This window comes from Anarhichas minor, unplaced genomic scaffold (assembly GCF_050575085.1).
Source record: "Anarhichas minor isolate MPS153535 unplaced genomic scaffold, ASM5057508v1 ptg000017l, whole genome shotgun sequence".
Lineage (NCBI taxonomy): Eukaryota > Metazoa > Chordata > Actinopteri > Perciformes > Anarhichadidae > Anarhichas > Anarhichas minor.
In genome coordinates, this window is record NW_027466463.1 from 12,412,487 (window position 1) to 12,433,771 (window position 21,285).

The 21,285-nt window shown below is 41.6% G+C and overlaps 2 protein-coding genes across 2 annotated transcripts; both read left to right on the forward strand.

The window, feature by feature from the left end:
• The first annotated feature begins 50 nt into the window (after positions 1-50).
• cenpt (centromere protein T) lies at positions 51-6,322 on the forward strand. Its single transcript, XM_076093044.1, has 13 exons — positions 51-305; positions 664-784; positions 864-1,008; positions 1,093-1,186; positions 1,430-1,566; positions 1,705-1,762; positions 1,874-2,010; positions 2,341-3,711; positions 3,985-4,293; positions 4,375-4,474; positions 4,673-4,840; positions 4,926-5,030; positions 5,993-6,322. The coding sequence occupies exons 1-13, from the start codon at positions 220-222 to the stop codon at positions 6,120-6,122; spliced, it is 2,961 nt and encodes a 986-aa protein (XP_075949159.1). The 5' UTR covers positions 51-219; the 3' UTR covers positions 6,123-6,322.
• Positions 6,323-6,830: 508 nt separating this feature from the next.
• On the forward strand, positions 6,831-20,282 carry LOC142951862 (speckle-type POZ protein). The gene is made up of 10 exons (XM_076093713.1): positions 6,831-6,921; positions 13,210-13,413; positions 13,497-13,618; positions 14,094-14,245; positions 14,376-14,503; positions 14,594-14,771; positions 14,917-14,972; positions 15,760-15,882; positions 17,415-17,557; positions 18,586-20,282. The coding sequence occupies exons 2-10, from the start codon at positions 13,336-13,338 to the stop codon at positions 18,728-18,730; spliced, it is 1,125 nt and encodes a 374-aa protein (XP_075949828.1). The 5' UTR covers positions 6,831-6,921; positions 13,210-13,335; the 3' UTR covers positions 18,731-20,282.
• The last annotated feature ends 1,003 nt before the right edge of the window (positions 20,283-21,285 follow it).

Below are 21,285 nucleotides of genomic sequence, written 5' to 3' on the forward strand. Positions count from 1 at the left end.
TGAGTTTGAAAGTGTCAACATGCAGTCAACGGAGGGTAACACATGTTTAACTAGATACAACTTGTACTAAATGGCGCTGTCCTCAGCTTAGCGCCGGTTTTGATACTTGCCTGATATATAAAAACGCAGTTTAACACGGTAACCATTACTGTTAACCGTTGGCAAACGTTTGTTAGCTACCACCAGCTAACCAGCTGACTGTCCTAGCTCGGTTTCTAAATGGATCCTACGGAGGATTTGTCTGCTCGGGTGCTGCTGAAACACATCCTCAGCACCGAGACACCCAGGACTCCCATCACCCGCAGGTAACACCTTAACCAGTCTTACTGGGAAAGAACAGGCGAAGTCCAATTACTGGTGTTTCAAGCGTTAAATAACTAGCTACGGTAACGTTAATGCTAACTAATGTTATTTATCCTAAATCTGTCTTAACGTGAACTTGAAGTTGGTTGCTTGTGCTAAATGTATAACGGCTAAGTTTGAATTAAACATAGTTAATTTAACATGAAAAAAACCGCAATAAAAAGTCGGATTTGACACATAACAAAGCTGACAGAGGAGGTGGAGTAATTTGACTAAGACATTCTTGATTTTTAACCTAAAAGAAAGGAGCCCAATGACTTTGTATCCAGTATTGAACTAATACTGCTGTCTTGTCTGAAGTTCCTCCAATGCACAGACTACCAGCGCGACCAGGAGCAGCAACAGACAGAGCAAGAAAGATGCTGGTCCCCAAACCCCACAGGACTTCCTCAGACGAAGCCTGAGACATAAAATACGCGAGGTGAGAAAGTAGAGCCGAGGTAATACTGATGGACATGCTGTTGATTCTATTGAAGTTGACATATCGACCGTCTCCCCAGAGTATAACCAGGCAATCCCTGCCCTCTGCTCATAAGAGGGCCGCCTCTGTCGGGCTCAGAAAGATGAACACACCAGCCCCAACCTCACTGCTGTTTGATGATGGAGAAACACCGAGGCACATGCTCATGAACATCCTGCGAACAGGTATGTGCATATCTTTATTCCCACATAATGTCGCAGCTGTCTGTTGTCTTTTTTTAGTCATATATTCTTTGTAATGTGATTCAGAGCCTGTGAAGTCTCCTGTGGTTCACGAGAAAGGTGCGTCAGAAGAGCCGCAACCATCTTCAGCAGACTCCAGCATTACTAGGAAGCATCCGAGGTGTGTGTGTGTGTGTGTAACAGAAATCCCATGTTGTATCATCACATTTGAAATACATTTTTCCAACAGTATTTTGAATAATTGCTCTGATATTAGTTGTGCAGAATCAACTTTTAATATTATTGCTGGGCCACAACAACATCCACGCTGACTTGCAGCCCCTTCAGTAATATTGACTGTATACAACTGGCTAAATGATATTGTGTGTATGTATAACAGGTTTAATATTTGCTTTACTTTCAGTATTGAGCTGTCGGGGTTGGATCTGCCTGATATAACTATTGGCAACGCAGCGAGTACCACAAAGGGACTGAGCAGAAAGAGACCACGTCGGAGTCTGAATGTAACAGCTTTTGAAAAGCGTCTTAAAGATGGAGAAGGTACGATTAAAGCCACTGATGGGCTTGAATGGGATTCTGTAAGAACCTAAACATGTTTGTTATTGTGAATTGATACACTTGGGTTGGGAAGTGGTGGGAATGGTTTTATGACTATCTGATGGATGCTTCTGCTTACAGATGATGAGGAGGAAAGTGAAGAGTCAATAGGCGATCATTCATCACTTTCTTTGTCAAGGTAAAAAACAAAACTATGTTGTCTACATGTAAAAAAAAAAAGTTAGATTTCTCTTTACAATGTTAATGAGTGAATAGATGACTATGTGCTCTGTCTAATTTTCTTCTGCAGTTCCACTTCTCTGAGTCTAAAAACACCATTTGTGGATGTTCGGACCGAGAAAAAGGTCCTGCTGAGAAGAATTTCTAACCGTCGAAAAATCACAGTGGAAGAATTTGGGGCTGCTGTAAACAAAAGGCAGATGGGAGGTGATTACAATGATTTAGGATACTCTTTGTCCTTTTTGTTCCATGTGTGATCATATGTATAACAAGTCAATGAGAGCACGGATTATTGATTAATTTTATTAGTTAACATCTTTATTAACCGTTTAAACTGTGTCAAAAAGAAAGACACACCTAAAGTCCTGACCTGTTATAGGATATCTTTAAATTTACTTTCTAAATTCCTGCCCAGCTACACGAGCAAGCTGGTGGAAGGAAGCAGATATAGCTTCCTTTCGGAGCAAATGGTGTATTATTTATGAAAATAATTGCTAATAATCCTTTTGTTCTCCCCCCACTTATCTTGTCATCCAGGAGTGAGCAGCTTTGTGCAGGGGGAGCGAGGTCTCAGTGAGACCGCCGACTCTGAGGGCTTCACTTTGGGCTTAAGCAAACTCGGTGAACCTGATATCACGACTGATATCCTCCACTGTAACACGGCTCTCTACGCCCAGCCGGATGCCATGACCTCCAGCTTTTCCATCATTGCAACTCAGGACAAACCAACGGCGATGGCATCTCAGCTTCAGAGACAGATGGAGCAGGAGGAGCTGATGGAGGCGGAGCACAGCAACCTGGGGAAAGAGATATCAATATATGCATTCCCAACTGAAGAGGGGGCTCAACCTCAGAATGAGGAAGAGCAAGATATAGCTGAATCCCAGAGTAGTGTAAAGGATGATACAACCGAGTCTGAGGAAGAGGAGAACAGAGTGGAAGCTGAAACGGGTGGAGGTGACTATCAAACCGAAGAACAAGGTGCTGCGGATTCTCACACTGAAGAGGATGTTGCTACCAGGTCTCAGTCTGAGGAAGAGGAGGCTGCAGCGGACTCTCAAACAGAAGAAGAAGTTGCAGTTGAATTTCAAACTGAAGACGAGGGTGCAGCTGAATCTCAAATGAAAGAAGAAGGTGCAGCTGACTCTCAAACTGAAGAAGAACAGGGTGGAGTTGATTCCCGGCATGAAGAGGATGTTGCAGCCAGGTCTCAGTCTGAGGAAGAGGAGGCTGCAGCAGACTCTCTAACCGATGAAGACGGTGCAGTTGAATCTCAAACTGAAGAAGAACAAGGTGCCGTGGATTCTCACACTGAAGAGGATGTTGCTACCAGGTCTCAGTCTGAGGAAGAGGAGGCTGCAGCAGACTCTCTAACCGATGAAGACGGTGCAGTTGAATCTCAAACTGAAGAAGAACAAGGTGCTGCGGATTCTCACACTGAAGAGGATGTTGCTACCAGGTCTCAGTCTGAGGAAGAGGAGGCTGCAGCAGACTCTCAAACAGAAGAAGAAGTTGCAGTTGACTCTCAAACCGAAGAAGAACAAGGTGGAGTTGATTCCCAGCATGAAGAGGATGTTGAAGCCAGGTCTCAGTCAGAGGAAGATGATTTTGCACCAGACTCTCAAAAGGAAGAAGGAGAAGAAGAAGATGCAGTTGACCCCCAAATCGAAGAAGAAGGTGCTGTTGATCTGGAGTCCGTGGAGGTTGTTGTAGAATATCAAAGTGATCAAGAGGATCCTGCTGCCAATTCTCTACCTGAAGACGAGCATGCTGGGAGGCCGGAGGAGGAAGATGATGAGGCATCAGAGCAGCTGGAACCGGACTTGGGACACATCAGTCGGAGGGCTCATCACTCTGAGGGTGGACTCACTATGCCTGTCATAGTAGCAGGGGGAGACACAGAGGCAGGTAAGGATGTCAGAACGGATAATATAATCTCTCTGTATTTAAGGGCTGTAACTAACAACGCTATTAATTGTTGATATATAAATATCATCTAGATGCCGTTCTTTCTTTATTGCTATACATTAAGCTATCGTGGCGGTTTAGAATATTATGCCTGGTTGTTATGTTGGACTGACTGATAGTTGCATATATGCCGCTTTAATTCCCAGCTCAGAAAGGCATGTCAAGGCGTTTAAAGTTGTTGTTTAACATTTAAGTATTGTTGTTGTTATCTAGGATGGTCTGATGGCAAGTCCAAAGCCCACAGCAGCCTGGACATGGGAAGCCATGAGAGCGGTCCGCTTCATATTGGGGTCACTGACTTGGCCGAGTCCTCAACCCAACGACGGACAAATGCTACTTACACTGAGGTTGATGCTGATAAAGAGAACTCCTTCAATCTTCCGGAGGTGACGCATGATATTGAAGATGGTGGACACCTGAGTGTCGATTCACCTGAAGAAGCTGCTGCTCAGGACCCAGCTGAGCAGGTGGAGGAGTGGGAGGAGGAAGAGGATGATGAAGAGGATGATGAAGACAGTGATGGTCAGTCTTACTTTTGTGCAGATTTTTTTTTCTATTTATAAAAATGAGAGTAAATCATGTTTTGTTTTCTAAAATCTTCAGAGATCCCCAGCAAGACCCCTGCATTTGTCAAACAGAAAATACACTTTTTCCAGCGCAATGCTCTGGCCTCACCTTCTGTTTTTAAGAATATTCAAGCCAGGTAAGTTGCACTTTATGATGCACTGAGACATTCACAATACATATTAAAATGTACCCAAAGCTCATATAAAATTGTCCAACTGGAATGTCCGACGTATAGTTTAGAAAGTAGAAAAAATGTCTCCCTGGAAGGCAATAGTAAAGTCAATAGATTAAGATTATTGATATATGATTTTATAATCATCTTTTGTTGTACCAGCAGTAGCACAGGTGAAGGTCCTTCAGCTAAACAGAAGCAGGTGAGAAAGAGGAGGAAAGGGCCGGCTAAAAAGGAAACAGACCTTCCTAAAAGCTACCTGATGGGCGTGTTCAAGCACTTCGCCAAAACCAATGTCTCTGCAGATGTTTACCCTGTCCTAAAAGAAATGTAAGTAACTATGGCTGTAGAGGTTTTGAGTTTATAGACTGTTGGGATATCCTCTCGCTTCATTGTAATTCACTGTCTTCAACAGAATGGATAAATACTTTGACCGTCTGGCAGAGGACTTGGAGACGTATGCTGGTCATGCAAAGAGAAAAACCATCGAGTTTGAAGATGCTGAACTTCTGTTGAAAAGGTAGGTGTGTTCTGTGCTCAAGTGAGTGTGCATACGGTTTTAGGACGGCATTAATGACCATTTAGTGAGCTAAAACTAAAGGATGAAAATAAAGACCGACAAATTTGTTTTACATTCAAAAAACGGGAATAGTTTGCCATGTCATCATTGAAATAACATGAATACTAGTTAACTGTATGAGTTCGGTATGCAACACTTTAATAATATGTCACGTCAACATAGCTATTTCTACGATAAATTTGCGAGAACAAAATTTTAACCACATTGCTTTACTTTGCAAGGTTGGATTGGCAAAGTAGAACGTATTAAAGGTCTAACATGAGGATAAAGTACAATGCCTATCAATGTCAGCATTATGGTCATAAAGTAACACAGAAACTACTCCTCAGGCTCCGTGATTATTCATTTTTCTTTTACCTACAATGGCCCTTATACACCATTGTATGTTTCAGTGTGAAACACTTATACTTTAAGTTTAATTTAATAAATCAATTCCACAATGTTCAAATCTGCATTATGGGATCATTATTTTTGTCCACTTGGGGTTAGTTTAAGAAGCTATAAACACAACATTGACATATAATCACCTAAAATAAAATAAAAAGCCTGGTTAAAACCTTTAAAACCACAAATGATGCTAGTTAAATTAATCACAGGCTTAAGACATCTAACACATCAATTCACATAAAAAAAGAGAAAAAATTACAAGGACATAATACTTTCAAACATATATTGTAAAAATATAAATATAGTCACAGAACAGGTTAAAAAAGCACTGCCAAACTAGGATTATACTGACCTCTAGATGGCAATTTTGAGCTCCATGTTTAGTCTGAAATAAAGGACCGGTGACTCTGTGATGTGAGCAGTAAGCATAAATAATGCTAACTCTGAAATATGTCTGACACGTTACATTAGTTTCCTTACATTTAACCTGACTAGTGTGTGTTTGCACTCTGCAGGCAGGGTTATGTGAATGACAAGGTGCCAGTGGAAGTGCTCATTGAAAAATATCTCCGTATGGACCAACGGAAGCTCCTGATCCCCATCGCAACCAGTGGAAATGTTGTTATCCCTAAAAAGCGGAGATGAATTTGTTATATTCAGCATGTTTTTTTTGTGGTGTCCTCTCTTGACTGCTACATATTGTACTTACACTGCATTTGATTTGGACATGTGATGTCTCTGTTTTATGTTGTTAATCAGAACATAAAGGCTTCTGTAAATATGTAAATATTTGTTGACAAAAAAAACTAGTATGTAATTGACTCATTTATCCTTTTGTGTGTAGGCTTAAAAAAATAAAAGATGTTGAAATAAAGTTTTCTGTTTTCTATTTTATTGATAAATTGACACCTTTTTATGGAGGACCAAAAATGTCTTAAGTATAAATAAATAAATGCATTAATAAATGTATAAATACAGAAATGAATAAATAAATGCAGAAATATTTAGGTTTAAGATGTATTAAAGACGCCTTCAGGGTGAGCCTATGTATCCAGAGATTAATTATATCTGCGTCTTAAAGTAAGTCTTTAATGGTAGAGGCCTGTTGATCTGTTTGCTCTGTTAATGATGAGGAACACGGCTGTAGCTCATCCAGTGCTGATTAAATCAATATTAATTAGTTTTCAATGATGGTAAAGTAAAATACTGGCCCCAGCACACATGCAACTATAAGCATAACAGAGCTATTATTAAAATAAAACGTATTTAGTGTATGTACAGTTTTTGTCATTGTATTAATGGGCCGTAAAATGACTCCGAGACAGCAGTGGCGCTCCTCGCGAGACCCATCATGTCTGCTCGTGCTATAGACAGTTAGCCTGTTAGCAATCACAACAACACAAGATCACGGACAGCTAGCGTCACAATTTAACCAAACGCAAAGGTAAGCCCGTCGATAATTAAAACAGAAAGCAGTCATATAGGGACTTAAGACTTAAAACAACACGAAGCAGGCGGTTATGTCGTATTTTATAATCGCAATGTTTGCGGCGATTTATCCGACCTTTTTGTTTGGCTTATGTTAGCTGCTAGCTAGCTAGCTCAATCAGCTAACTGGCGTGCTATCGTCAGATTGGGTTATTTGCAGTCATTTTTTTAAAGTATCACAACTTGTCATCAATGTATGGGATTTCTTTTTCTATATGAGCACCCTGGTGTTTATATGTAGTATTATAAAAGAGCCAATTCAAAGTAAGACACCATTGTCGACTGTCTGTATTGTTAGCAAGTTAACGTTAACTACCTGCTACTGTCATCTCCTACAATAACTAGAAGGTGTGAGGTTCACTTCCCATTATCAATTATCAAACAATTAAAAGATTAGTAAGTTTACTGAATAGAAAGAAATGTAATATGGCTAAAAGTTTAAATTTAATTTAACGTAATCATAATGATCACTATTATTAATAGATGACTATAATGTATTTGTGGTTAATGGATAGATGTCAGGATTTATGTATGTTTTAGCCCTACAAGTAACGCTTCTGGTGGTGTTATGGTCTGTTTTCTCAAGCTGCACAAAAACTGGTGAGTTTAATAGCTCTCATTTATAATTGTTTGGATAGAGAGTGAGAAGACAAGTATAATATTGGCTCATCTGTACAGGTTCACTGGAAACAGAGCAAACTCCACAGCAGGGATATCATGTATAAAGAAGGTTTAATTGTTTATCTCTCATGCTGGTGGTGAACACTGTAACATGAACATTGGTATCTTTATGTCTTTTAGACCGTGATGATTTTTAATCAAGACTGTTTGTGAGAAGGGTTGATTCAACTTAATACATAATGTTTTGGCCATAACTTGCAGAGTGATAACGTTGTATTCTAATGATTTGGGATGCTTTTTAAAACGAATGTAACCGGGGAGGCTTGGCTTTCTTGTAGTACAATCAATACTTATCTTTTTGCTACATTATTGCCTAATGTTGAAGTCAAAGTGCTGCCATGCAGCAGATTTAAAATGGCCCTCAATAAAAAAAAAAAAAAGTCCTGAGTCTACCTCTTGGCCCTGCAGATGTACTGCGTATACATAACTCCCCTTCAGTGTGGCGACCCAGAGTAAAATCCACTGCGTTTGCGCCTTCAAATCAGTTTTTAACAACTTTTGCAATGTTTGTGATAGTTTTTCTTGTATCATGAAAGTGAGTTACAAACCTCCGTTTATTCTTAAAGTATTTTATAATGTTCTCTTACTGGAATCTGAAGTCAGATTTCTCTGCCCCAAGTAGATAACTTGCGCAACTTTAAAAACAGAAATGAAATGCTTAGTCCATGTTTTCCAATCGTCATAACACTTAAACAGTAAGGCAATCCATTGCCAAAAATTGTTGTGATCCAGGTTTTTGTGATGTGGACATTGATGCGATCCAGTTGCACTGGCCAGAAGCAAATACTCTCTCCCATCACAATGTCCCACACAACAACAGCATCTGTCACAATTTATGAAGATTAATTTGATTTGAAACATCATACAAACCTTGTCTGCAGCGAGCTTGTCTGTTAAATTGTTTGGGGCCTTTTCAAACGGCTGGCTATTTACCTTACAATACATGCAAACCAGGTTACTTTGTAGTGAACATAAATCAAAGGAAATCACAATACGTTTAAGAGTTTATTAATCCTAAATTGCAGTTGTCTTTCCGAAGGATCATTTCCTGTTGCAACTACCAAAAAAAAGCAAACCACAGATTCACGATGAAGCTCAAATCAACCAAATCAAAAAATAGTAAAAGATGTCCCTGAAAGCTGCTTTTTACAGCCACAATGACCGGACTACTGGCAGTGTTTTGCAGCCTACGGGAGTGTCTGCCCTTCGAGGTCAACACGTCGAGTGTAACTGTTGTGCTGCTGTGAACCAGGTGACTTTAGACATTAGATATGCATTGAGGTCCCTCCTCCCTTTAACCTCCCGTGCGTGGCGAAGTGAGGAGGGTTTTCGTGAGGAAGTACCAGGAGGAGGGGGGAGCCTGGGGTGCTAATGCTTTTTTTTTTTTTACCCACTCAAATCCCCTTCAATGTAATTGTGGGTCTGCACAAAGTCAGGGATAAGAGCGAGGCAAGCTGATCGCTGTAGCAAAATCAATAGTTCATACCTCTCTGAGATTGAGTTTTTAGGAAAGGAGGAGCACCATGACCAAGGACAGAATATGAAATCACTCCCGCAGAGGCCCAACACGCGCCGTGCAATCGATCCCCAGCCCCTGTACCAATTATAGTTTTTTAGGTTTGTCTGGCTTTCTGCAGTCCTCGAAGACCAAAGCTTTGGAAATACACGTTGTGTTCACTGACACTTTGACAACGGTTGCAATTTTTTCATCCCCCTTTGGAAATTGCCACGTGAAGTGCCTCCATACCTCGAGTCTTTAATTTAGAGCAGAGATTGATTTCTCTCTTTTTTTTTTTTCGGGTTGGGTGAGTGAAATGTCACGAAAATAACCACTGTGGTCATAACTGCCACCTCATGTAATATATATCTGCATTTGAATTCAATGAGCATAACTTTACTTCTCACTAAGACTGCGATGATCAAACACTTCATAGATTGTTGCCTCTCCATCTCCTACATCTTTGAAAAATAATTTTTAGATAATCAACATATATTGGTGATATGTGTATAGATATAATGGTGAAAGTTTAGCAGACAACCGTAAGACCTGATCCTTGTGCCTTTGATCTTCTGGTGGTAGTTTTGGAAACCGAGGTGACTTTGATCGATCTTCTGAGTTTGGTTGCTGTAGGTTTTTACCGTCATGTGAACGTAGAGGAAAAAAGTTGAAGTTGTTTTTACGATTTCTATTCGAGGTTTCTTCTTGTTCCATCACTGTGCTGCAAATGTTGAAGAGTAGCTGCACACTTAAATACGTTTCTTAAGCTTTAATCCAAGTTATATGACTGTTCTTTGATAAAACACATCAATGCTGGTGCTAATATTGACATTTCTTACCAAAAAAAAAAATGGAGATGGAGTTGACCATTTGGGCCAAATCTACGTCATGAAATAAAGAACGTTAACGCCTTCTAATCAGACCACCCTCCTCACCTCTCCCCACATTGTCCGCCATTTTTTCCTGTTTCATTACAATCACAGTCCAGCACAAGCCTGTTCTCTCCTATCTGGGCTGCCTGCTTGAGCAGCGCGTTTGTGCTGGGGAACATGTTAACAGGTTAGAGCATGCGTGATCATCACAGGTCGGATGCGGCTCGGCTGCGTCTATTCTAGAGATTTGTGTATTTTGTTTTTGTCATATTTTTCTGTAAACAGAAATGGCTGCGGTTTAATCTTTCAGCCCCTTGCCCACTTATTAGATTTGTTGAATCTGTCATGCAATCCGAAGACAGCAAGGGAATGGCAGACTCTGCCACTAACAATAACAACTACAATATAGAGTGATAATTGCTGAATGTAAATACTTTCAATGGCTATTGCAGATGTTAGTCCTGCAGGGTTATAGTTCACGTCTCAGTCAGTGGGTCGTTGAGGATGAAACTGTGTGTTGGGACGGTTTCAATGCACCGTGCGTCTTCATCAGAGTCCACCGGTCCACAAATCCGTATTTGATTTCTCTGTTATACCTCCGTTTGATTTTCTTTTGTCTCCATCGAACCACTTTTTGTGGCAATTTATCTTTTTTGAATGGGCCCACAGATGGTGGCCCATCTTTCATTTGCCACCAGTTTTTCCATTTGGCTTCTCTATCACTTTACTTTTCTCTCCCCCCCCCCCCCCCCCCCCCTTTGTCTCGGTCCATCTCACTCGTTGCTGCTGTTCAAGAATCAAGAAGATTGGCTGCTTCTCCGTTCATCGGATCTTTAACAGGAACTTTGTGTTGATTAGACAGTGATTCATTTTGTCCGCATTAGACAAAATATCTGCACTTAAATCAAGATGTCTTCACTCAAAGTGGTAATGTTATGATGTACCTCATTAGTTACACTGATTTTATTTCCTTTTTGCCTGGAGAACAGGCTTTGACTGTGACTCGGCAGTAATTACTTAGTTCCAGCAGAGTATTCATCCTGTCCCATCCTAAAAAAAACCTTCTATTGGTTAGAGATCTGGCTGTGCAGGCATTTGTACTACACTGTTACTGTGTAGGAGATCACGGTACCAACATTGCACAGCATGTACTATAGACGAGAGTGTGGAGAGACCTGAATACGTATGATGCATGTTTATTATACATGCAGTAGTTGACTTTACCGTCACCAGTAAATTGAGATTAAAGACACTTTATGAATCATCGTACTTTTGTACAACATCATAACGGTTCATTTTTACCCATTGCATTGTGGGATTGTTAGCAGAAGTAGCGCATGTCTTTTTTCTTTCCATATATATATATGCATTTCCCACTCAGAATTCTGATAATCATATAAAATATGATTTTAAAGGATTTGTGGATGCTGTATGTTTGCTGTAGTATTAAACGAATAACTTCCCATCATTACGCCACTAACATTATTCTGTTAAGTGCGTCATACGTTCAGATGTTACCATTCACACCGCCTCTAAGCAGCTTCACGGTCAACGTGTCGCCTTCATTCAGTGCGATCACGAGGAGCAAAAAGCTCAGCTCCCAGCCGACACTTATTGTTGCGCTGCATTTGAACCCAAATTGAATTTATGGATGAAGACATTAAAGGCTCCGGGTGTGACAGGAAGGTAGAGACGGATGATGGGTTAGAGGAATGCAGACAAAAATGGTCGACTAGAAAAAGATATTGAACAGTGAGAAGAATTGGTCCCAGATTAACAGTACGAGGGCCTAGAAAGAAACTGACTGGAGTGGAAAACATTGTGCAGCAAGATGAAAAAGGCTTATGAATCTGTCTATCAACATGATGTCCAGTGCGAGGTGTTGTGTCCTTATCCCCCGCTAAAGGGGTAGAAAAGAGGGCAACGTACCTGTACCGTCACATATAATTAAATATTGACGCTGACTTTTGTCTTCTAGTCTGAGGCAATCCAGCAGTCTGAAACCCTGTCAGCTCGTCTTGATTTCTCTAGCGCAGTCATTTGAACTGAAAAATATATAAATGTAATCCAAAATCCCTTGAAAAGACCACAAGCTACACTTTAATTAATCTGAATGCTTTACAAATGACTTTTTAACTACTTTTTGGCATCTGTTCCTACTGAAAAGCTAAATGAGGCTAAATAAATCACTAAAACAGCTGTTGAGAAAAAAAAAAACTCAAACAGGATAAATGGTGCATTTAATGGGGACTATTTTCAGTGGTGGATTAGTACACTATGATACTCAACTCAATATTTAGGCCAGCGGGACGGTGTTTGTGGGAATGACTCCCCCTTATCGGTTGTATCAGTCAGCATTGTTTTGCTCTTTTGGTGACAATAGCAGAAATATAGATGTATTCATAATATATCACTAGTCTTATCCTTTTTAATGTATAGATCCACATTTCTAACTTCCAGTAGATTTATACGTCAGTTAGGATGCTTTGCCACTTATAAGGTTTTAAAGGTCTTGATAACGGCATCATGGCACCTCCTATCATTTGTATTCAAAGGCGCTCTGTACCTACGAGAAGGATACAAAAGTCTGAATTTTCTATAGTGCATGGAATATTTCGTGGCATTAAATGGTCACAGAGGTTATCAGGCCTGACTGTCCAACATACAGTACACACACGCATGCTGTGGAAGTGTGTTATTTAGAGGAGAGAAGTGTGCGTCACAAGTCTACACAACCTTCCTGCGGCCGTGTGACTTGAAGGTAGTTTGGCCAGTAGCTCCAACCTCCACCACAGTCCTGGGAGGCAGCTTGTTTATTTACAGTTCATGTTTGCGACTTAATTGCAATTGCAGCTGCTATTGATCTTAAAACAGGCGTGGGCCATCGATCTCCTGCTGCCCCCCCCCCCCCCCCCCCCCCCCCCCCCCCCAATGGGTCAGGGACAATTCATCTCGCCACAACCACACAAGCCTCAATAGCAGGCAACGTGGCCGCATGAATATAATGATATTGAATCTTAACTGGATTAATGAAAGATACGGTGCCCGTGTGTTGCATCTCAATGAGCTTTTTGCAAAACGGTTTTCTGTGATTGCCTCTTCGTTAGAAAAATGCGTTTCAGGCTGAACAGGATTTTCAAGGAGATGGGATTTAAACTCTGATCAACTAATCACACTCGTGGTCTGTTTCTAGGGGGCAAACTGCTTCCATCTGGCGTGTACTGCTGCAGATGGCCGTCGGGACTGAACATTGACAAGTGGAAGTGACGGAATCCTTCTCCTCACCCTCTTGCCCCCGACACCTTCTGTCACGCTGGCAATGTCAAGAGTCCCGAGTCCCCCTCCCCCTGCGGAAATGTCCAGCGGGCCCGTGGCCGAGAGCTGGTGTTACACACAGGTAAAATGATCATCACGCTGTTGTCTTTCATCTCAAACAAATCAAAGGTCCTGAGCTCCACTGAATACCTTTCCCTCTGCCAGATCAAAGTGGTGAAGTTCTCTTACATGTGGACCATCAACAACTTCAGCTTCTGTCGTGAGGAGATGGGCGAGGTCATCAAGAGCTCCACCTTCTCTTCGGGGGCCAATGACAAGCTGAAATGGTGGGTGGGCGAGAGAGCCGCTCTGTTTGATCGTATTCTAATGTCCAGTTTTCATCGTCTTGCCGCAGTGCACAGGAAGTGGACTTCTGAGAAACATCTAGAGAATCCCTCCCCGTCTGATTACTGTTGCAAATTACACCGTTAATGTTAGTAGAAGGGGTGTAACGGTACACACAAATTCATGGTTCGGTACGTTCCTCGGTTTTTGGGGTCACGGTCCGGTTCGTTTTCGGCACACTAGGGAAAATGACAAAGGTAAAACTCACACTCTAGAATTTTTGTTCTGTGTGTGCGAGAGGAGTGGACGTAAACAGCTGTTTGGATCACAGGACATATCGAAAGGATGACCAAACCCAATGTCCTTTACCGAACGGTTCAATACCAATACACGTATTGTTACACCCCTAGTTAATACATTATTACTTCCATCCCTTTTACTAGAGATCTTAACTGTTCCACCCTCAACCACCATCAGGTGTTTGCGAGTGAATCCTAAGGGCCTGGATGAGGAGAGCAAAGACTACCTGTCTCTCTACCTGCTGCTGGTCAGCTGTCCGAAGGCCGAGGTGCGCGCCAAGTTCAAATTCTCCATCCTCAACGCCAAGGGAGAGGAGACCAAAGCCATGGGTGAGTCGACTGGGTAGCACAGACCTGTAACTGAAACAGAGGCCATCATAGTCTAGATGTAACGTCCCTCTGAGGAGCTTTTACGTGGACTTACCTTTTTGTTACCTCTGTGCGTCCCGGCTGTGTGCAGAAAGCCAGAGAGCATATCGCTTTGTCCAAGGGAAGGACTGGGGCTTCAAGAAGTTCATCCGGAGAGACTTCCTCCTAGATGAGGCCAACGGTCTTCTACCCGACGACAAGCTCACGCTCTTCTGTGAGGTACACTGCCTTGAGTTAAACTCTTCTTGGTTTATACCATCTCTCATTTACAGTTACATTTTTACATGTCATTTCATTCCTCTCCCTCAGGTGAGTGTGGTGCAGGACTCAGTCAACATATCTGGGCAGAACACCATGAACATGGTGAAGGTACCTGACTGCCGGCTTGCAGATGAGCTGGGGGGCCTGTGGGAGAACTCCCGCTTCACAGACTGCTCCCTGTGTGTGGCGGGACAGGAGTTTCAGGCCCACAAAGCCATCCTGGCAGGTACAGACAGGAGTCCGACACACCCTGTTTACAGTTTATTTGTTTATCTGGTTAAAGAAAGCTTGACTGTGTGTGGTGCGTGTTTGTTCTGATCCCATAATTACTCCCACATTCACATTTTTTCTCTCCATATTCCTACTTTCAGCACGTTCCCCTGTATTCAGCGCCATGTTTGAGCACGAGATGGAGGAGAGTAAAAAGGTGAGCCCCTGGTCCCGGAGCTTTTTTTGTTTTTTAATTCCTAGAAATAAATTAGTTTTGTTCCTCCAGCGGCTCCACTGCTCACACGTTCCCTGCTGTGTTGAGGGGTTAAAGTGAGTGAAGGATGGTGTGCTGTCAAACGGCTGCAGCACAGAGCTGTTTGGTGAAACTGAATGATAGTGCACCTGAAATGAAATTGTCCCGCCGTACTTGGGGGTCAGGATTCATCCTTCACTGACAAAGCTGCAGAAGCAGAGGATTGCTTTTTTTTTTTTTCATCGTAGCACATGTAACTGTAAGAAATGAAATTGCAGGAGAAGCTGTCCAGATGTGTTTTTTTTTTTTTTTTTTTAAACCAAGGCTATTTTAGATTTTATGTTGCTACTTTTTGAAAGATGAAAACGTTTCTCTCAATAATATATGAGCGGATTTGAACTGAAAGGCAACAAATGGAATGCTGGGAGAGGAAATATTTTTAAATCGTGTTTTAAAGATAAAAGTGCTTTTAATCAATTCATCATTTGTTCAAATTCCATGTAACACATAACCTCTTAATGTGTTAAACTCTAGCAAACAAGATTCAGAGTCACAAGGAATCCTGTTTTTTCAAAATCTTAATTAAGAACTTATAAAAAAAATGATTTCTTCATTTGCTGCAAGGTTTCTTTAAATAACTGTTGTTTTTATGACGTAATGCACCTAATGAGATAAAGGGCAGGTAGTTGAAGCTCATGTCACGGTGAAACGCTCGAATCTAACTTCCTTACTCACCGTCTCGTTCCGTCAGAACCGAGTGGAGATCAACGACGTGGAGCCGGAGGTCTTCAAAGAGATGATGTGCTTCATTTACACAGACAAGGCTCCCAACCTGGACAAGATGGCCGACGACCTGCTGGCAGCAGCTGACAAAGTAATACAACAATACAGCTACTGCATCGCTATATTGAGACGTATTGAGACAGCGTTTTCTCGATGGATAGAATCTGTTGATGGAGGCTGTTTGGCTCTGTGTATTTTTACTAAAGATGTTTATATTGCCGTCCCGGCTGTATTTTATGTGATTAAAGTTGCATATTATTTTGCTGGCAGCGCACACTGTGTCCTTGCAGATATTGCCCCAACTAAAAGTAATAAGATGGATTAAGTGCACTAAACCAATTAGCCCGGTAAGCCATCAGGATTTTAAAGAAACGGTTGGATGATTTCACTCTGATCTCCCTCCTCTAAAACACCAAACGAGAGACTGACTTCTGAAACAGCTTCAGACTGGATGGTCTCTGTTAGAGGTGTGACATTACAGACTGGTTTTGATCGCTGAAATGATATTAGCCAAAACCACCTAACCCGTCGCAGCAAATGGCTCACGAATACTGGTGAAGACAGACATGTGTACTGATCTAGTGTCCTCTCTCTTTCAGTATGTACTGATCTAGTGTCCTCTCTCCTTCAGTATGTACTGATCTAGTGTCCTCTCTCCTTCAGTATGTACTGATCTAGTGTCCTCTCTCTTTCAGTATGTACTGATCTAGTGTCCTCTCTCTTTCAGTATGTACTGATCTAGTGTCCTCTCTCCTTCAGTATGTACTGATCTAGGGTCCTCTCTCCTTCAGTATGTACTGATCTAGTGTCCTCTCTCTTTCAGTATGTACTGATCTAGTGTCCTCTCTCGTTCAGTATGTACTGATCTAGTGTCCTCTCTCCTTCAGTATGTACTGATCTAGTGTCCTCTCTCTTTCAGTATGTACTGATCTAGTGTCCTCTCTCCTTCAGTATGTACTGATCTAGTGTCCTCTCTCCTTCAGTATGTACTGATCTAGTGTCCTCTCTCTTTCAGTATGTACTGATCTAGTGTCCTCTCTCGTTCAGTATGTACTGATCTAGTGTCCTCTCTCCTTCAGTATGTACTGATCTAGTGTCCTCTCTCCTTCAGTATGTACTGATCTAGTGTCCTCTCTCTTTCAGTATGTACTGATCTAGTGTCCTCTCTCTTTCAGTATGTACTGATCTAGTGTCCTCTCTCCTTCAGTATGTACTGATCTAGTGTCCTCTCTCCTTCAGTATGTACTGATCTAGTGTCCTCTCTCCTTCAGTATGTACTGATCTAGTGTCCTCTCTCCTTCAGTATGTACTGATCTAGTGTCCTCTCTCCTTCAGTATGTACTGATCTAGTGTCCTCTCTCTTTCAGTATGTACTGATCTAGTGTCCTCTCTCTTTCAGTATGTACTGATCTAGTGTCCTCTCTCCTTCAGTATGTACTGATCTAGTGTCCTCTCTCCTTCAGTATGTACTGATCTAGTGTCCTCTCTCTTTCAGTATGTACTGATCTAGTGTCCTCTCTCTTTCAGTATGTACTGATCTAGTGTCCTCTCTCCTTCAGTATGTACTGATCTAGTGTCCTCTCTCCTTCAGTATGTACTGATCTAGTGTCCTCTCTCCTTCAGTATGCTCTGGAGAGACTGAAGGTTATGTGTGAGGACGCGTTGTGTACAAGTCTGTCCGTGGAAAACGCTGCAGAGATCCTCATCCTGGCTGACCTGCACAGCGCCGATCAGCTCAAAACACAGGCCGTCGACTTCATCAACTAGTGAGTTCACACGTCATCACTTGTAATCAAGTCTCCAGCAGACTCGCAGTCCACTGAACATTTTGTCTCTGTTGTTGTCTCCGTCTGTTGCATCTCTTCTTTATCTTGGATTCGTTACTGGGGGGGACCAGGACTCGGTCTCACCCTCTCGCCTCATCCCTTGTCGTCACAATTAATGATTTAATTTCACATGTCCCCTCATGGGGTGGTCTGTCTGATTACTATTAAACACTGTCGAGGCTTTCCGGGGGATCAGGACAACCTGACTCCTCACTCGGTGTGCTGTCACCTTATCTGTTGAGTCGGATGAAAGTGTGATATTAACTCCGAACATCTGTCTGTACTGATGTTGAGCTCGCGCATATTCCTCCAGATTATTTCCCTCCCTCTACACACTTTCATTTCATTTACATTTAGAGAGCCTAAATAATTAGTCGCTTTAATAGATGAGCTGATATGATGATAACGGATTAATTGTTTTGCAGTTGTGAGGATTTGCTGCTTTTCTTTGTCTTACGTTTGTGGTTCCCAACCTGAGGTTCGAGTCCTCTCCAATGTGTCCCATGATAAATCAGCCGGGTTCACGAGATGCTTAATGGGATAAGTTATAAAGAAGTTTGATCTGCAACTCTCTGCTATGACTGTATTGGCCCAAATATATGACAGCCCTGATTACAAGCCTTCAGACGCTCCTGCAGGTTGAACTGGTCTAATGTAACACTCTCAGGGCTTACGAACTCTTAACACTATAGACAAACTTGAAGACATTTGCTACCCCAGCAGTATTAAAGCTACAAACAACCCACAATGCAACACTCTCCGTAGGGGCAAGTGGTACCCCGATACTCTCTCCATTCAAAACTAATTGTAATTAAAATGTAATTGTTTTGTCCTCGAATTTAAGAAGATCCCTAAAAAAACATATTGGGCCAATACTGTAATCAAGAAAATAATCTATTATTAACTAATCTATTATTTATACCAATTGTTTTTCCCTAAACTAATGTTTTTTTGTTTCCACCCTCCAGTCATGCTGCAGAGGTGATGGAGACAGCAGGTTGGAAGTCCATGGTGGCGTCTCATCCACACCTGGTGGCCGAAGCTTACCGCTCCCTGGCTTCAGCCCAGTGCCCTTTCCTGGGACCCCCACGCAAGCGCCTCAAACAATCCTAACAGCAAGATGTCCACACCGATACATATACACACATGCATATACATAGAAAGACACACAGATCCCTCCCCTCACACAGGGGCAACCTTTCCCCTTGCTGTTACCTACTACAATACAGACAGCCTCCCCCGAATCTCCCCCTTCTGCCCCGTACAAACCTGCTGTATTTAGTCTCTTCTAAAGATGGAGGGAAGAAGAAAGCGGAGGAGGCGGTGGAAGAGAGGGGCAGGTGGGCTTGTGAAGTGGATGTTTGTTGTTTACTAAAATAACACCCATCCCCCCCTTACTCTTCGGCGCTGGCTTAGTGAGGTGCCTGACATTGTGCTCTTTTCCGTGTGTGAAGGCTAAATCCCTCAACATCCTGTTAGTTCCTAATTTGGAATCCATTCGGGACGGACGGACTGGAACCAGCAATCCAGAAAGAGCCAACTGTCTGGAAATCTGGAGGTTTGAAGGACAAAGTGCAGATAAATTAAGTCTTTAACTGTCTATTTCATCAAAAGGCTTCTTTTTGCTCTGTTCTTAGTGCTTGGAGTAGAGCAGTAGGACACGTCCCCAATCTAATGGACACATGCGAGTGACTAAAGAAGAAGTGGGCCTGTTAGTCACAAACTAGAAGCCCCTCCCCCCCCTCGAGAAAGACGACCAAGGGCTAGTCAAAAAAAGCAGATATGGGACAAACTCATCATTAATCCTCCCAAAGAAAGTTGGGAAAACATTGCACTAAAGTCACAGATCACCCTTCCTCAACTCTTACCAGCAGTAAAGTAGAAATACTGTCGGCAAGCACACATTGAAGCAAGCTTCATGGACTAAAGACCCAGCTGGACCACCAAGAACAAAGTACCCTTTAAGAAGATGTATCAGCTGTACTCCCATATAGAACTCTGCTTCAACTGCATCCGTTTCTTTTTTTAAATAGTCGGGGGGGAAGAATCAGCATAGAGAGGATACAGAAACGCACAGCTGGATGTCCTTCCTGGGAAAATTGTATTTTGTGTGTGGATCTGTCTTCGTAGCCCTTGAGAGAAAATACAATCCGAGGTGTCATTAGACAAACCATCCAGGAGACGACAAATGGAGGGAAAAATAATGTCAAGAAATGGTTTAAAAATAACATTAGGAATCAGTCAGGCATGTAAATGTTGTTTTATGACTGATTTCTTATTTGTTTTTTTCTCCTCAGAACTGTCATTTCTATTTTTTTCATAGGAATTTGTACAGACACAAGTGTTTTTGAAGCTGTGGAAACAAAAAGCATTTTCAACCGTTAAATTGGAAGAGAGATGTTTTCTTTGCAGGCATGAAGACTGAGGGGGAATTAAATTGAAATGAACACGTTTTAATGTTCAGAATCGACCGAATGTGAACAAAATGCAAACCACATGAAATACATTTGAAGTTATCATTTTAGCCTGGTGTAAAATGGTATTTGATAGAAGGAACCGCTGTTTCTTTCCTGTAGATATTGCCAGTTATGAGAAGTGACACTTAGTTGTTGCCATTTTTTTGTTCCCAAAAGATTAAACCACAACTATTTTGTATTGAATGCAATGCAAACTGTGTCTGTTATTTTTGTATGACTTACCGTATATGTTTTTTATTTATTTTCAGCTGTCTCATAAAACAAGACGTTTCATTTTGGGACTTCACAGAAACCAGTCGCACCTAAATTGAGGACATTTCAGGGAGAACGACAAGTGTTTTGATATTTAGTGTAATGACTCAAACGAAATAATTTCAGTGTCGTAAAGCTTATTATGAAGCAGACTTGTGTGCCATACTATTTAATAACATTTATAGCAAAGCTGAACGTTACATTTTCCCAACAGTAGTGATGAATCGTTTGGATTATTTAACTACAGTACGATTTAGCACTGATTAGAAATTAAACATTTGGGACCACATTGACCGGATGACTTAATCATATCTCAAGAAGGAAAGGATAGAAAAAGACCATTCAACCATGAGAGGTTCAAATGGAAAACTACTGCTAGCATATCAAAAAAAAGCACTGTTCTGCTTTCCATGTTATATTTCAGATGGGAAACTGGACAGCAAGTTGATTTAAGGCTTGAAACATCTTTCAGAAAGGCTGGTAAAACACGAGAGTTGTGCATCGTGTGTGGATAATGCCATCAAGTTAGGCTTACTGGGGACAACGAACGTGGCCTCTCATTGAGCAAACATTGAACAATATGATGCACAACCCTATTGTAAGGGCACTTCAGCCATAATTCAAAATAAACTTTTGAATTTCATGTACAATGTTTTAAAGGACGAGGTTGCTCAACAGAGTCGATCATGAGATTTAGAGATCCTTAACATTGTCCTGTGGGGGTCCAATGATATGTTTGGATTTAATCATCAAATGTTCTTGTATGAATATATTGTGTATTTGTGGCCCCACCAGAATGTTTAGACCAAAATCACCACTGCTAGTCAGTCGTTGGTCTTATCACAGTCATTGTCATCCCCAATGGTGACAAGCACGACACAAGAGGTGCTATTTTGCATTATACACATCGATTGAAAAGGTTTTCTTTAATCCGTTTTA